The 16,451-nt window shown below is 53.1% G+C and overlaps 1 protein-coding gene and 1 long non-coding RNA gene across 3 annotated transcripts in view; one reads left to right on the top strand and one right to left on the bottom strand.

Annotated features, from left to right (window-relative positions):
• Window positions 1–3,475: 3,475 nt before the first annotated feature.
• LHX2 (LIM homeobox 2) overlaps window positions 3,476–16,451 on the top strand; it is a 33,135-nt gene continuing 20,159 nt past the window's right edge. The window contains exon 1 of one of the 2 annotated variants that reach the window (XM_035257127.3): window positions 3,476–3,971. Coding sequence is in view for 1 of the 2 variants with exons in the window: in XM_035257123.3 (XP_035113014.1) it covers window positions 16,035–16,154 (120 nt within the window). In the remaining variant the exon portion in view is untranslated. Of the gene's footprint in view, window positions 3,972–15,304; window positions 16,155–16,451 lie in introns of those variants that run through there. The other variant, XM_035257123.3, reaches the window with a different exon arrangement.
• LOC103794917 (uncharacterized) lies at window positions 11,336–13,374 on the bottom strand. Its single transcript, XR_622405.5, has 5 exons — window positions 13,294–13,374; window positions 12,950–13,089; window positions 12,770–12,855; window positions 12,270–12,516; window positions 11,336–11,795 (listed from the first exon to the last, which is right to left on the bottom strand). It is a non-coding gene; the product is annotated as an uncharacterized LOC103794917 (long non-coding RNA).

The raw sequence follows: 16,451 nt of genomic DNA on the forward strand, positions 1-16,451 counted from the left end.
CTTTGTTTAACAAATAAATCATAGTTAAGAGGAGTGTATTAGTAATAAATGAAAAAAGACAGCTTAATTAAAATGCATGGAGCCGGCCTCTTGATGTACATCCAAAATCCAAATCTGAATTCCAAAAATCAGAGGGAGCTGAGGGTTAGGAAGATCCTCGCTGCCTCTCGAAATAGCGATCAGAGGACACAGACAGCGTGGGTCGGTTTTGAGACTGCTGTGCAGAGAAGAGCAAGGAGTACCACCACCATCCTCATGAGGTGGCCGCATCTTGTCCACAAAAGCCACGAGGAACCCAGGTAGAAACAGACTTGGGAGGATACAAGAAGAGAGGCCTATCCCCCACAAGGGGAACTGGCTACTAAGCCCACACCCTGAGTTCTCCCTGGGACCGGGCTTTGGGCAGGGAGCAGGGTCCCCTACCCCTACATCTGAGGATCAGCCCATTTGCCCTATTGAGAAGCCCATTGCCAAGCCCAAAACCTTAGGGCAAGTCTCACAGTGTGATCTCCTCCCTGCTGGGCTGAGAGGGACTTCCCCGTCTCTTGATTTGGAAACAAAGTGCAAAAAGTCAGCCCTGGAAAGTTTCCCGTGTGAAGTTTAAAAGCGCCTGTGCTGAAGAGGCCGGCTTTGAAGCAGCTCGCCGGGGCCCCTCGGCAGGCTCCTGCGAGTCAGAGGGCCGTACTCGCCTCAGATCCGCCGCGCCTGCCTCCGCAGGGCTGGGAAATGGGAATTGTTTTTTAAGTTGAAAAATTACTCGTGGAGCTCACTCCTTTGCCACTGCTCTTCTTTTGTTCTAAGTCGTTGCCTTCCTCTGCCTTCTCCTCCTCTTTTGCTTTCTCCTTTTAGTAAAGAGGAGCAGGCGGACTGGGGTTCAAATCCGAGTGCAGGCTCTTACTGACTGTGTGGCTGTGTGACCTCAGGCCTGTGATGCAACTCCTCTGGACCCTAGGGCTTTAACAGAAAAGTGGGGCCAATGGTGCCCTTGAGGCGGGGCGCTGCCGAGGCTGGCCCAGGGAACTGCACAGAAGTGCCCAGAACCCGCCTGGCAGGGAGGAGGAGCACCAGCTCCCTCCCCCTCCAAACCCTTTGCCTCCTCCTCCTCACAGAGCTTCAGAGGCAGGTCTCCTCCCCCTTTCCCGTGGCCCTCTGAACTCCTACTGAGCCTTCATCCTTCTGTGTTTAAACTCCACTTTTCTTTTTCATCCTCCAAATATGTGTTTCAGAGTGTCTGCCTTGGTGCCAGGCACAGTGCCACACCCTGGCGACAGAGCCAGATGAGCAAATGCAGGATGGACCTGCCCTCCAAGAGCTTCCAGCCCCATGCCTCAGGTGCCCCATGGGACTCCTTCATCATAGTCATCACAGCCTATGTGCTCAAAAGTGACTTCCCAGAAAGAGTGCTTTGTGAAGACAGGGGTCATGCCCAGCATAGAGCCTGGCATAAAGCAAGGGCGCAGAGTCCGAGGAGGATGCCTCCTGTGGGCCTGACCTTAAGGGCACAGAGAGAAGCCAAGCCTGGCTGTGTGCTCTCAGAAAGGCCACCCTCGAGTGAAGGCATGGATGCGGGCAATGGCACTTTTGGGTGCACAGTGCTGGGACATAGCATAGGAGGGGACAAAAGAGATGGCAGCCCCCAAGAATAACCAAAGGCAGAGGATGAGTCTGCACGCTGGGCCTGGCTTCTTCCTTCCAGCTCAGAAAAGGGGAATCCGGACTCCTGCGGTTGAGGGTTCATGAGAGCAGTTTGTCTGCGCTGAGGCCCGGACTTCCCAGCACAGTCTACGAGACGCCACGTGCCCACGCCGGGCCCCGCCCACCTCTGCAGGCTCATCCCGCTCTCCACGCCCCACCAGCCACCCTGGCTTTCCTGCTGGCCTTGCTCCCTCCTGCCAGGAACACTCTCCCTCTACCATCCCTTTTAGCTTCCTGCCTACTTCCTACCAACTGCAATCCTGGTGCCCCAACGGACTTCAGGTCTCAGCTTCAATGTCATCACACTTTGGGAAAGCCCTTCCTGAGCCCCAGGCCAGGTCATTTTCCCTGGATATCTGGTCTCATCCTGTTCTCCACATTCCATGTCACTTGTCTAACTGTCATGAAATGATGTGATTGCTGTCCAGTCTGTCTCCCACCTAGAGAGCAAGTTGCATGAAGGCAGAGACCATGCCTGCCTCGTGAATTGCTTGAAGAAAAGCGGGACAGAATAAATAGCCTATGGGCTGGGCACTTTATGGATACCACGAATGATGCTAATGGCAATCCTGAAACGGAGATGGTTATTGCTCCCATTTCACAGATGAAGAAATTGAAACTTGACGCAGTGTGACATGCCCTAAGCAAGTGGTCTTGAACTCACATCTGTCTGACTGTGAAGCCACACTCAGTCTGGGAAACATCCTTGAAGCTTAAAAGCCAATCACTGTGTGGTGGGAATCGGGAAGGAAGGAGGGAGGATAGATTTTTCTCCTGCTTGGGTCTAAGGACAGGGAGGGGAGCATTGCCCCTCTGTTTGGTGTCAACCAGGAAGGAACCAGCAGGTGACAGGGCCTATCAGCTCCAGCTCCCAGTTGTGCCCAGTCAAAACCTGGGAACGGGGAAAAGAAACCACAGTCACTTCTCAGAAGGGGCTATAGGGACCCTGGAGGAAACCACCATTGATGTTTCCCGGGAACCTGGCCTCTGGTGCTTGTCCTCGAGGCTGAGGAAAGGTGTTTGGTGGGGCACACATGGCACCCAGCGAGTTCTGGCACCCAGTCGCCAGGCAGAGCCACAGTGACCGCTGCATTTGAGGAGGCGTGAATGTCAACAGGAGACCAGAGGCAGGGGGCACCTCCTGCGTCCCGCACCCCCACCCTACCTAGAGGCGCTCATCAACTCCTTTAGAGTTAAGGAAACTGCAGCCCCGGCGGGGAGTGACCTGTCCGAGGTCTCAGAGCAGGGATATGGCTGCAGCTGCATTCTGGGGGCCGCTGTTCCTAGGAGAGACAGAGAAAGAGACAGCGAGTCCCCCTGAGCAAGGCAAGAAAAGGGGGAGAGTGAGGGGAGTAGAAGGACGCCGGAGAGGGAGGGAGGAAGTGGTGAGAGCAGCCGAGGAGAGAGGGGTAAGAGAGAAAAAGAGAGAGGCAGTGAGGAAGAGAGCCGGGGACAGCCGGAGAGGCCGGGAGAGGCGAGGAAGAGGGCAGAGAAACGCCAAAGAGACCGGGAGATGGAGAGAGACTGGGGCAGGCAGGCGGGGACGGCCGGGGGGACAAGCCGCCGAAGCTGGTGACAGCCACGGAGCGGGGGGTGGGGGGCGCTGAGCGCGAGCGGGCGCGGGACGGCGGCGGGCGGGGCGGGGAGGCCGGGGACGCGGGGGACGCGGGGGACGCCGCGCCGCCCCCTCCCGGCGCTCGCCACCGCCCCCGCCCCCGCCCCCGGTAGCACGCGCCCGCAGCCTAATGACCGCAGCCAGCCCGCGCCGCGGCCCGCGCCCACTCCAGGCGGCCGGCAGCTGGCAGTGCGGGGCGAGCGGGGAGCCGCGCGCCGCAGCCCTGGTGGCAGCTCCCGGCGCCCGGCCGGCCTTGATTGATTTGTCAGCGGAGGGGAGAAAACGGCCCCTCTGATCCTCGCGCTCAGTCCTCGGCTCCCCGGGCGCCGGGCCTCCCTCCCGCGCGCCTAGCCCTGCTCCGGGCGGGCCCCGCAGGCTGGAGCGCCCGGCCGACCCCAGGAGGGAGACCCCCGCCCCCCGGCCCGGGGCCCGGCGCCCCTCCCTGGCCCCGCACGCCGCGCACCTCCTCCAGCTCGGCCCGGCCCTCCCTCTGGCCCTGGGGCTCCCGACGCCTCCCTCGCCCCCGCTGGGCACCGTGCCGGCCCCCCCAGCCCTCACCCTGCCGCTCCCCCCTAGCCCGGCACCCTCGCCCCCAGCCCCCCGGCCCTGGCCCGGGGCCGCCCGCAGAGCGGGCCACACCCGCTGCGGAGGACTCGCTAAGGTAAGGAGGCGCCTCGGCGCGCCCCGGGGGCCTAGAGGGCGGCGCGGGGTGCGTGCAGGGCCCCGGCAGGCACCCGCGGACCCGAACCGGGAACCGCCGCTGCCTCCGAGCCGGGAGCAGGCAAGGGCCCCGTCGGGGCCTGGAGGGCTTTAGGGCTTTGGGTGAGTTGGGCTTGTCAAAGGGAGGACCCGGTGGGAAGTGGCCGGCAGTTGCGGCTCTGTCCGGAGCGTGGGGGAGTCTCTATCTCAGGTACAGAGATCTTCTGTGTAGAAGATGTTTTCTCTTTTTTAGGAATTATCTTCCTCTGTCACTATCCTCTTCGAATCCCTAAAAATTTATAGTCATCATTTTCCTGTGTCTCTTTGGAGGAATCACCTCTTTGCCTCCCTTCTCAAACAGGAGTCTTTTTCCCATTCCTCTTCCCCAATTAAGCACATCCTTTCCCTCCTCCAATTGAGAAGGCTTTCTTCCTCTTTCTCACTCCCCAGTTTAAAAGAAAATTCTCTGTCCCCTCAATCGGCAACCACCTTCTCTGGCTCACTTTCCAGTTTTCAAGGCTAGACCCATTTCTGTGCTGCCCTTCGCCCCGGTAATCCTGGCTGTGCAGATCAAGTTGTCTACAGCTGGAGGGGTCTACCTTGCGTTTTTTCTAGTGCAGGGGCCAGCTATGGGGACTCCTCACCCAAAGCGGGGTACCAGCAATCCCTGGCAGCCCGCAGGAAGGGGGCAGCTGCCCAGCCGCAGCCCAGGTGCATGGGGCATTTTTTCCATGGGGCAAGGAGGGAAGACTTTACTCTGAAACAAAGAATTGAGACCAACCGAGACTGTCCCAGCCTCTTCCAAGGCAGAGGAATCCCAGCTTCTGGACTGAGGGGCTACATCTATCTCCCTCCCCCACCTCTTTAACTTTAAAATAGTTTAATGAACACAGAGAGAGAAATCATTTTTTTTTTTTTTTCTGCGTGGTGAGCAGTCTACAAAGAGAAATGGGAAAGGAGGGAGAGAGCTTTAACTCTGATCCCCACAATTAGTTCCCTGGGATTGTTGGGGGGGGGGTGGCAACCCGGGAGCCTCAGTTCTTCAGATACAAAAGCATTTAGATCGCTTTAGACCGGTTAATCCTGAGTCTGGCTCGGGTCTCTTTTGTTTCCCAACTCCATTGTGGGTTTTGTGCAGTTTCTCTCTGTTCGAGTGATTGACTAGCCAATAGATGGTAATTATCCAAATGTCCCCTCTGTCCTTTGACTGACTTCTCTGTATTATGGGCAACTGTCATGCATTCTGTCATTCCATATCATATTACACATATTATCATATGAAGTCTTCCCCCACCCTTTAAAGGAGGGAGCCTCAGCCCAGATGCTGCTGCTTTTAGAAGGAAGGGCCCCGAATAATTTGTGCGGGGCACAGTTCGGAATACAGAGCAGGGACTCCCGAGATGGGAGGTTCTGCAGGTAATTTGTTTTGCTGGCTGGGGGGTGGGGGTGGTCTCTGAGGTTGGGGTTATAAGGACTGTGCTGGGGGCTTAGAGTAGGCTTGTGCCAGCTCATATTCCTCTGGCCAGGATCTTGGAATACTTTGGATGGATCTGGGATCCCTTCTGGAGAAACTTGGAATTTGTTTTTTTGACCCCAGAAAAATCTGCAGGATCTGGTCCTTTGGGGGTAATTAGATTTTAGCGACACATGCTCAAGACAACAACCCCAAACTATCTCTTCTACCTGTGGCCCTTCACAGGATAAGTCCTTTGGACTCTTGCCCCGGTTTGCTGCCAAGCAGGCTGGGGATGGAGGAGCCAGCTGTGTCTGTTTCAAACCCCCACAAGCTGATGCTGAAGCTCTGAGAAGGGACAGGCTTTTCCAGTGATGTTTTTGCACAGATAAACTTAGTGCCCCTTGGTGCAATTGTGCTTGCCATCACTTAAGAGGGAAGCAGGATTTATAACAAGGAGGTTTTGCAGACAGAGACTCTGGGGTCCTCTGAATCTGTGGGCAGGACTAGCCTTTCTACTGCTAAAATGTGAAAAAAGTGTTTTATTATTGCTATGGATATGAAGTGCCGCCCAGATGTACAGCCTCGCAGGCAGTTAATTACCTTGTTCTTCATCAAATATATGAGCAATAAATTCTCCGGAGGGGGGGAGGAGAGAGAGAGAGAGAGAGAGAGAGAGAGAGAGAGAGAGAGAGAGAGAGGATAAATAGATGGATAGATAGATAAATGCAGAAGAGAGAGAAACTCACACTCTTTTAAGACCACAGAAAGAGACAGACTATTTTATGGGAAGCTTGATACATTGCTGCAAGATGCTTTGAATTTTTCAATGATCAAATATACATGATCAAGCTGTGCATGTTAGGGTGTGAGGTGCTCAGACGGTCAATGGCTATTGATCAGGCTGTTAAGTATTTCTGTTCAGTTTTATAAATATAGATGGATCCCAAATGATTTAAACAATTGGATAGTTAAGAAACTAGCCTTCTACCTTTCTTTGGAGAAGGGCAAATGGCTGGTCAGGTACATAAACTCCAACGATCGTTCACCCCCATACTTCCTCCCTGCCCCCAAAATACCTTGGAAAATTCGAAGCTCATTTTCAAGAGTATTCAAAAATAGAGTAAAAATATTCCAAATGTTTTGTTTGGGATCTTCTAATATTAGTCACCTTACCTGAGCTTAGCTTCATTCACAGGCTGGGAGTTTACCTCTCTCTTTCTCTCTCTCTCTCTCTCTCTCTCTCTCTCTCTCTCTCTCTCTCTCTCACACACACACACACACACACACACACACACAATTTAGACCCAGACTGCCAGAGAGATGGGGAGGGTGCCATTTCTAGGAGTGAGATCTAAGGTCCCTAAAACCCTTCTAGTTAGGAACCTGGTAAACCAACCACATGACCCTTCCCAATGAACTAATTTCTCACTAATCTAAGGATCTATTTAGAAAGGTGTGGAGGGGTGAACGATGGAGATTTAAAGGTAACCTCTAATTGGTCTGGAAAAATTCAGCTGATGACACCTTGAAAATCTCTCTGTTCCTTCTTCATTCTTTCCCCCCAACTCCCTTTTCTATTTTTCTCTGATATTACCTTCTAGAAATTAAAAGTAGATTTGAAAGAAAAGGGCAAGGAAAAACAGTAGGGGGGGGAGAGAAAGAGAACTTTTTATTTTTATTTTTTGTAGTGCATGGCAATTAATTATAACCACCCAATTAGCTATTCTGTATTTTGTAAAAGGATTCAAGTAATCAGCCTTCTCTCAGATTGGTAAAACTTAAGCATACAGACAATTGATAGTTATGTTTTGTTTCCACATCTTAAAAAAAAACAAAGTGTAGATTTTAGATTTTTCTATCTGCAGACCAGTCTTTTCCAGCTAAGTGCCCCTCACCCAAGGAGCTGAGGCGTCCCTATTGATAAAACCCCCTGGAAGTTGAACAAAAATTGGCATCCCTCAAAAAAGTTGATCCACCTAGAAACGGATGAATCAGTCCTGATTGGGTGGACATGCCCTTTCACCTCATTGTGTCTGACCTATCACTTAATTAATCTCTCCCAGAGCAGAGCTGTTGACAATACCGAAGATAAGCGGTATTTTGAACAAAGCAGGAAGCTTTTAAAAGAACAAGCCACAGTGAGGTTTGAGGCTCTTAAAGATGTATAAATCCTCAGCATTAGGATGTGGAGTTCCTTTATCACGTAGCTGAAGCTCAGAGATGATCCCATCTATTTGCTAGAAACTTTCTGTGCCTTTCTTTAGCCATGGTCTTTAGACATGTATATTCTGCCCCTCCCCTCCGCTGTTGGTTCCTTTTATCCTGTCTTTCCCTTTCTCTGGATTCGTGCTATCCACGGCTACTTTCCTGAAAATTGTCCTCTGCTTTCCATCCTTGCCTTTGGCTCCTTCAGACCCTTTTTATAGTGTTAGGGCTATCGAGGTAGTCAGCTTGGAAGGCTTTGGGGGACAAAATATTGACTGTATCTGCTGGTACCTATGAAGCAGGACATTTGTGCTGAAGGCACCTTGGTAACATAGAGGGAATCGTTCATTAATTAAAAGACTTGCTAATTGCTGCTTGGATTGCTGTACAGAAAGAATGAAATGAGTTTGTAAAAGATGACAATTTGGGGAATGCATTTTTTTTGTTTAAAATATTTTTATTAACAGGTCCTAGAAAATGGGTTGCTTTTACTCTTGACTGTATCATCAACAATTCAATTGAGCTTCAATTAATGATAATATATGGTCTGGGATCCTTAGCTGGGCCCGACTGATGGAAGAGCTTTGTTGAATTTGGTGCAGGTGGCACTGTTTAATAAGCACAGGAAAGAGTGAATAATGTAGTGCTTGCAAAGAGAAGTAAATGCAAAATAGATCGCTCTAATTATGGCATCCCCCAGAAATGGAGACGCAAGCTGAAATGGCCAAGTAGCCGGGAAATTCCAAATAGTGTTGATTGCCCCCTGCCTTTTTACTTTCGGGGGCTGACACGGTAGCTTAAAAGTACATTTGGATGAGCTCATCTGACTCAACACAAGCACATATTCAAAGCCTGAGTATGATGACCTATCAGTGTTTGCCTTCACTGCCTAGAATACTTTACCAGATAGTAAAATTCAGCACTAAAACAGGGCCATCTGAACATTTCTTCCTGCAAGATATCAGCACAAGCTCATTACAACTAGCCTTCATATTTTATTGCAAAGTGTCAGCAGATTTTGTTTTTGGTTTTGTTTTGTTTGAATTTCTTTATGCCTGAGAAAAATTAGTCTACAGGAAATCAAAGTGTGAATACTTAAGCAAACAGAATTTCTCATATACCTGCAAGGGCTTGTAATGATTTTCATTCATGCAAAGATAATCAATGGGACATTAGTTGTTTTAATTAATGAAAGAATAAAAATGTTGGGGAGGGGTGCCAAGGGACTGGGCTTCAGCTGAAGCATGTGTGGGAAATGACTCATTCCTCACCTAAAGAGACAATGCCAACTTCCCAAATAGCAGTAGAGATTTGCTAATCAAACCAGTGGAAAGTTGGACTCAGGTGCAGGAGGCGTCCTGTTGAAAGTTCAGGGAGAGAGATGGTGGCCACACTGGGCATTTTTCCTCCCCTGCAACCTCACTGTTCCCCTTTGAAAACTACCACATCCTACATCATCTAGGAGAGGAACCGTCTGACTTCCTTGGAAGGTGCATTTTGTTCTGGGAGCCTCGTATGCTTTGTGATGGTAAAATAGTGCCAGTGGCTGAGAAGCTCAAATCCACATTCTTTAGCCTGGACCCAGGAGAGGCTGGGGCTGAATGGGCGTGCTAGACCTGCGGTGATCTATAAAGCAGTGGCTCCAGCAAGTGAGTAGAGAACCTTATCCCTGATTGAGGACCCTGGGAGGAGCCAAGTCCAGCATCTTTAGCTAAAAACTCCTTTTTGTTATGTAGAAATGTTTACCAAACCCACCTCATGTCTAGCCAGTGCTGGCTAGGAACTCCAGTACATGGGTATTAGTGTATGGGAAGCTCATAAAAGGTTTGTGGGGAAACCTGTGCTTAGAAATGGAGTTTAGGGGTGTCCTGCTCTCAGAGAAGGATGGCAGAGATGCCTTTGAAGAAGGGCTGTGATAGGAAAAACTGTCAATCTGAAATGCATGGAAATATGAGTTGTCAGCCAGTCAAGAGTTCATCTGCTTCCTCCTCCTACCCCTGTCCCCACTTTTTCCATACAAAATCTTTTGGATTCTCCTTTAAGCAAAATGTGGTTTCCTGTGTGAAGAAATTTGTTGCTGGTTTTTTTTTTTTTTCTTCAACCTGAAAGGCTTGCAGGGCAACCAGCTTAGCAAAATGGTCCATCCAGGACTGGGTATTATTCTTAGCGAGATTAAAAAGAAATGACTGTCAAGTTGGGGGAAAAAATGGCATCTTTTTGCAACAGTTACTTTTTTGGGGGGGGGGGGTTGCTTCCAGGGCAATTTACATCCTTGCATGGAAATTAGCTGTGAGGGGATGCAATTAGCTATTGTGTATTTTGTTACAATTGTTCTTTAAGAAAAATCTGATCTGACAGATTTATATTGTTGATAATGTGATTTAAGCAGAGCCTAGATACAAACTTTCACCACCCTAATCAATAATGGTAAATCCTTTTGCTGAGGTGAACAATCTCTGACCTAGTATTCATATTTCTTTTACCAATTCCCTGTAATAAAATTGAACATTTTGTCACCACTTTGAGAAACACTGCCAAACACCTTAAAACACATGTCACATGCCAGCAGCCCCTCATTTTCCTCCTCCGGGAGTTTCTACATCTGGAATCATAATCACAGATAAAAACCTTGACAAAATTGCATCTGAGCACATTCCTCTCTGCAGCCTTTACTTTCTCATAACATTTAATACAATATTAATACCTGCTACCGAAAAGCAGGAGGGAGGAAAAGGGCTGCCAACCTCCACGTTTCCTGATACATCATGTTCAAACCTGAAACTCACACTTCGTGTTTCATTTTAAGTTCAGTGCATTTAACAGGGCCCTAGAGAGAGAGCCCTGGTTAGTTCCCCAACCTGCTCAGCTGACGCCCAAGGAGGTGGTTTCAGAATTGTTCAGATTGCTGCAGGGAGAAGAGGAGGAGGAATTGGGCTCCTCTCTGCCTGCAACAGGCCAAGCCACTTATCTATTCTAGTGTCACAGACACAGGGTTTCTCTTCAGAAAGAACGAAGGCTCCACTAATTTTTATTGTCGATAGCAGTGATAAGCAGATTTTCTGTATAGTGTGACCAAGGCAATGAGTTGATTTCAGAAAGAAAGAGATATGCCTGAACTGATTTGCTGCTGACTGACAGCCTCTCACACCAATATAAAACACTCCCTGCTTTGCTGAATGAGGCCCACAAGCCTGGGAAAGGTAGCGGGGAGGGGGCGGGGGTGTCCTCGTTGAAGATACAGAGCTTTTCTGCTCTCCCTGTGACTCAGCCTCACCCCACCCTTTCTTGGAGATAACCATAACCCCGCATTCCTGTGCAGCGGCAGCGAATCACCCTTCCTCTGCCTTACAAACAGGAGACAGAGGTTAGAGAGAAGGGGAAAGTGCAGGAAACGTACACACTAGGGGCTTCCTGGGAGCATGCATGATACCCTGGAGATGGACTTCCCCATGTTGGTGTCTTTGTTCAGTCCCTGACACTCTAACTAGAATTGGGGTTGAGACAGACCAGGAGTGTCCCCATCCTTTACAAAATGTAAACCTCCAGGTTTTTGGAAGTGTTACATGGTAACCTCTCTAACAGCAGCCTCAGTGTAGAGGGGAAACACACACACACACACACACACACACACACACACACACACACTTCCCTGAGCATTCCCACTGTGGCGAGGAAAGAGTATAATTTGCTGAATGGTGCAAGCAAGCCAGGAAGACAGAAGATGCTACACTTTACTCAGGGAATAGAGGCGGGCAACTGGCCCTGTGACTGCAGCCAACAGCTTTAAGAACACAGTCCTTTCTGCTTCAAGGTGGGGCGGGGTATTCTCGCCTCTTTCTTCTTTGCAGTTATTATTCAAGAGTCTTCCCCAGTCCCCAGCACCGTCCTCAGAGCTTCAGGCCATACACTGGCAGTGCGCAAAGGGGACCCCAGGCAGGAGGGTCTGGGGCCAAGGAGGGCGGCTCCCCTGCGCGGAATCCTTCCCTGGCGGCTCCCACATCCGGCGTTTTCCCTGCCGCCTCTCCCTCGGGGGAGACTCGGAAAGGCTGCAAAAATCTGGGCGCCCGCTCGCTCGCTTGTCAAGAAGCAAACTGTCTTCACATTCTCCAAGAGCAACATCCCTGCCTAGGAAGAGGAAGGAAGAGGCAAAATAAATAAAACCAGTTAATGTTGTAGTTAACTTGCAAATCAAGTAAATCTGTTGGTGCCGTATTTGAGAAATAAACCATCACAGCGTCACAGCAAACACACACTTCTGAACGTCTTCATTTTGATTTAATGGTATATCAGCGTCAACTATCGCTTCCTCTGCTGGTACACACGGCCTGATGCCGCGGGAGGAGGGTGCCCATGTTTATCACCGAGTGAGATGACTAATTACACCTTGTCAATCACCGGCTATGAAGACATAAAACCAGCGCGCACAATGAAGTAGTTGCCTGCAGCGTCAATTAGTTGGCGATTCTGAGGTTATTGCGTGGCCCTGCTTTGGCCGTCTCTAATAACGGGACAGAGCGCCGGGAACAGTGCACTGATCAATCACCCTCCTTCCGCGGCCGCCCCGCTCCCTCCCCTCTCCCCCGCCCGGCCCGGCCTCACTTTCTCCGGGCGGCTTGCGATTCCTCCCTCCGCGGCCCCGGCTCCTTGGCGCCTGCAGCCCCGGGAGTTCCGGGAAGTTTGCGCGCTGCAGCTCCGCAGCCGGCAGCCGGGAGCCCCGCAGCCTTCGGGGAGCGCCCGGGCTGGTGGCCCCTTTGTTGGAGGAGGCGTGGAGTCAGCGCTTTTGTTCTGAGTTAGTCACGGTGGCCGGCTGGAGGCTGCTACCTCATTATGCGCCGGGTCTGCTTGTCTGCGAGGAAGCAGATGGTGGGGAGGTAGACAGGGGCGAGAGTGGCCAGACCTGAATTCCGTTCACCTGTCACCTCCCACAAAAGGCAGGTTCGGGGGCCTTAGGGATTCGTGGCCCCTTTCGGGGGGAGAGGGAGGTCGAGGGGCCGCCGTTTCCGGCGCCTGCGAGGGTTCCGTACCTGTCGGTGCCCGCTCCCCCCACCCCCTGCCTTTCCCTTGGCTGCGGCATCTCGCACCGCGTAAATGTCACTCACGTGTCAGGATGTGTGTTTACAGCCTGTTCCTCTCCTTGTTTAGTCTCCGCGGACAGGGCTCAGCAGTTGCGCGACGTCTCCCGCTGCTGGGGGAGATTAGCAAAGTTACCGGCCTCTGGACCCCGGGGCTTGAGCGCCCAGATCCCTCCCCGCGGCAGGAGATGCGTTTGAGCCTCTTACAGATGGAGTGCGTCGCAGCCTTTCGCTGAGGGTTGAATAGAAAGCGCACGGGACAGGAATCCTGACTGCCTGGGAATCTGAGGTCTGCCCAGCGTTGGACGTGGGCTGCTGGTCCGAGAGGTGGCGACGGAATCGCGTGCCTATATGTACGGGGGAGTGGAAAGTCTCAGGGTGTGTTTCCAGGTTTCTAGAGCCGCCCGCGGCAAGAGTTGCTGAGTACGCCACCCCCCGCTCCCAGATCTTAAGGCAGCCCCTTGAGCTTCGAAAGATATCGTGTCCAGCCCTCCCGGGAACGGAGTTGCACCAAGGAAAAGCACTCTAGCGTCCTTATAAATTTTTTCTACCCCTTGGGCGACCTCCAGATGAACCCTGATGACTCTCAGATTGGATTTTCATTCCCTACTTTCTTTGAAAGAAAGTGCCCCAGATGCGTCAGTAACACATGCCTATGTATTCGTGTAGGCGTCCGCGTGCCTGCGCGCCGGCCGTGTGCAGGCGCCGAAGCACACGTCTGTGCGAACACACGGGCACGCGCGTTTTGGGTTTAATGGTCCTTCCCTCGCGTTGGGGCATCTGTACACATGCAGCATATACACACACACTTGTAACTTGAAGTTTTTTCAAATATGCAAAACGGCCTCGTAGAAGCACTCGCAGTGATTTCAGTAGAATGGCCTGAGCACGCGAGTGCAGGTTTAATGTGCAATTTACTATTTTGCAATTGCACCCCCCTTCCCCTCTCTGGACACTTATACGCGACGCGAATTTGTAGACCCTAGGTCTATAGTGATGCTGGCTGTGATTTTGCCAACAGAGATAAAATTCGTACTGGCCGTGTTTTTACCAACAGAGATGAACATGTGTATTTGCACACATGAACACAAGTTCATGTGATTGGGCATTACACGCATACATATATTTGTGTACACAGATATTTATGTGTGAAAGTAACCTGCACATGTGAAAAATATGATTTAGTGCCTCAACTCTGTATGCTGTGTGGTAAACCGCAGATCCTGGCTATTCACTTACCTGACCTGGCAAACAAGTCATTTCAGACTAACAACCCCCTTGTCCCCATTAGACGGAGCCAAACCTGCCTCCGAAGCAGACCCAGATGGAACTCTGACGTGCTTATTCCGTTTTTGTCTACGATCATTTTATTTCCCAAATCCCTCCCCACCAGACACCTGGATATTTCCCTCCAGTCCCCAGGACACTCTAGGGTGAGCCTGAAACCTGGAGGCTGGGGTGGCAGTGGGGATTTACCCGGCACACTAGGTTGCTGGCCCCTGACGAAGTGGTGAAGCCAGACAGATAAGGTGGACTCCACCTTCAGCCAGCCGGGTCTGAGGCATGGTGTGCCCAGTGGACAGGAATGGGCCTGTGGATTTTAAGAATCTCACTGTTATCAAATGTATGTCGGAGTGAGAAAGTTTTTAATGGAAGAGGAGAAAGAGGGAATGATGAAATAATTTGATAAGTGCCTATTATGTTCCAGGCATTTTACATCCATAGTCTCTTTCGTTCATCACATCTATGTGGAGAAGGCCTCGTCTCCCACTATAAAGGTCAGAAACAGGTTAAATGAGGATAAGTCACTGTCTAAGGTTACAGTGCATATAAATGGCAGAGCTAGGATTCGAACCCTAGCCTTTCTGAGTTCCTAAAGCCATTCTCGCCCCCACTCTTCCAGGCTGGGGAGGCACCGGGAAGAGCGAGAAGAAGCTACATGCTGGGCTGCAGATTGGGCCCTAGCGGGCTTGGAGAGTGGATATACTGGCTGGCCCCCCTCCCCAGGAGTCACAGCTCTCGCCGGTCTCGCCTCTCGGGCTCAACCGAGTCCCCAGGAGGCCTGCACGGCCGCCTGCAGCCCGCTGTGCAGAGCCCGGGCCGAAGGCGGAGCTCGATGGGAAGCGGCCGAAGGCTCTTGCAACTCTGCCCCAGGCCTGCCTTCCCCGGCCTCCCAGGCGGGTGCCTAAGGCCGCAGCTCCAGGCCGAGGGGAGACCGCAGTGAGACCTCCTCGAGCATCCCCTGGCTGCGCCTTCTTAGGATAGAGGGTTTAATTTTCCTTTCTGAAGATATCGCAGGAAGCTGTTCGTATCTTAAAAACTCCAAACCCCGCGCTCTCCCTCCTGCCTGCCTCCCCCGCTTCCCCGCCCTCCAGCCTCGCCCACCAGCTCCCACCATCTCGACTCGACTCTGCTCCTCTTGCCTCTCCCCTCCCTCTCGGGTCTCCCGCCTTCCCGGAGCACGCGCTGCCAGGGCCTGGGGCGCCGAGCGGCCAATGGAGCGGCGGCAGGACGTGATGTCAGGCGCGGCTGTAGAAAAGGCGCGGAGGCTTGCGCTGGCGCGGACTGCAGAGCCGGGGCTGGGCTAGGCGCGCGCTTGGAGAGCATTGCGCGCGGCTGGGCCCGCGGCCGGCGGCTCCTCCTCCCACTCTGCTCCTCCTCTTTTTTCTCCTCCTCCACCTCCTCCTCCGCCTCCTCCTCCTCCTCTTCCTCCTCCTCTTCAATTCTCCCGGTGGCTCGGCTCGGCTCGCTGGCTTCGGAGAAACCCCTACTCTAGTCGCCGACTCAGCGCCCAAGAGGGTTGCCTTGGGCTGGGGGAGCACCCCAGGGAGGGGTCCAGGCAGCTGGGCAGTCGCGGGCACCTAGCGTCTTCTGGGTGAACCCCGACTGCAGCCGTCACCGCCTCCGGCAGAGTTTGCGCCCCTGCTTTGCGCCCCGGGCGCCGAAGCCGGGCAGGCGATGCCCGCGGCGTGAAAGCGCCCGCGGCGGGCACCGACCTCTGCCCTCTTCTCCTGCTACCCCCTCTTGCCTCGTGCCCTTGTGACCCTGGCTTTGGCGCCGTCGCCCAGGCGCCCCGCAATGTAGCTGCCCCCGAGCCTCGTCGGGAGGCGTCCTGGCCCGCAGGCGCCCGGGGCCCGGAGCCCGGCCTGGGGGCGCAGCCGAGCTCGGGCGGGGCCGGGGCCGCGGTGGCGATGCACCGGGCCCGTTAGCGCCAGGAGCGCCAGGCAGCTGAGGCGGGGGGCAAGCCCTCCCTCGGAGGAGCCGCGCCCCCGGCCCCGCCGGTCCCGCCGCGATGCTGTTCCACAGTCTGTCGGGCCCCGAGGTGCACGGGGTCATCGACGAGATGGACCGCAGGGCCAAGAGCGAGGCTCCCGCCATCAGCTCCGCCATCGACCGCGGCGACACTGAGACGGTAGGCACGCGGCTGTGGGGTCGGGGCTGAGAGCTGGGATGGGGCCGGGCCAGCCAGCGCCTCTGTCCCTGAAGTTTGGGGAGCGTCCTTCGTGCCGCACGGGACTGGGTGCTGGGGATCCTCGGCCTGAATGCAAGGCCGGTGGCTCCCGGCTCCTGGGAAACCGGGCTACTGGGGTAAGAAGGGAAACAAGGTTGAAACCGAAATCTCGGCCTCCGGGAGTGGAGGAGAGCGTTTCTTCCGAAGTGGAAGCCAAGTCCCATCCGCGGCCCCGGGCGGCGGCTCCCTTCTCACCTT

This window comes from Callithrix jacchus, chromosome 1 (genome assembly GCF_049354715.1).
Source record: "Callithrix jacchus isolate 240 chromosome 1, calJac240_pri, whole genome shotgun sequence".
In the NCBI taxonomy this organism is placed as follows: domain Eukaryota; kingdom Metazoa; phylum Chordata; class Mammalia; order Primates; family Cebidae; genus Callithrix; species Callithrix jacchus.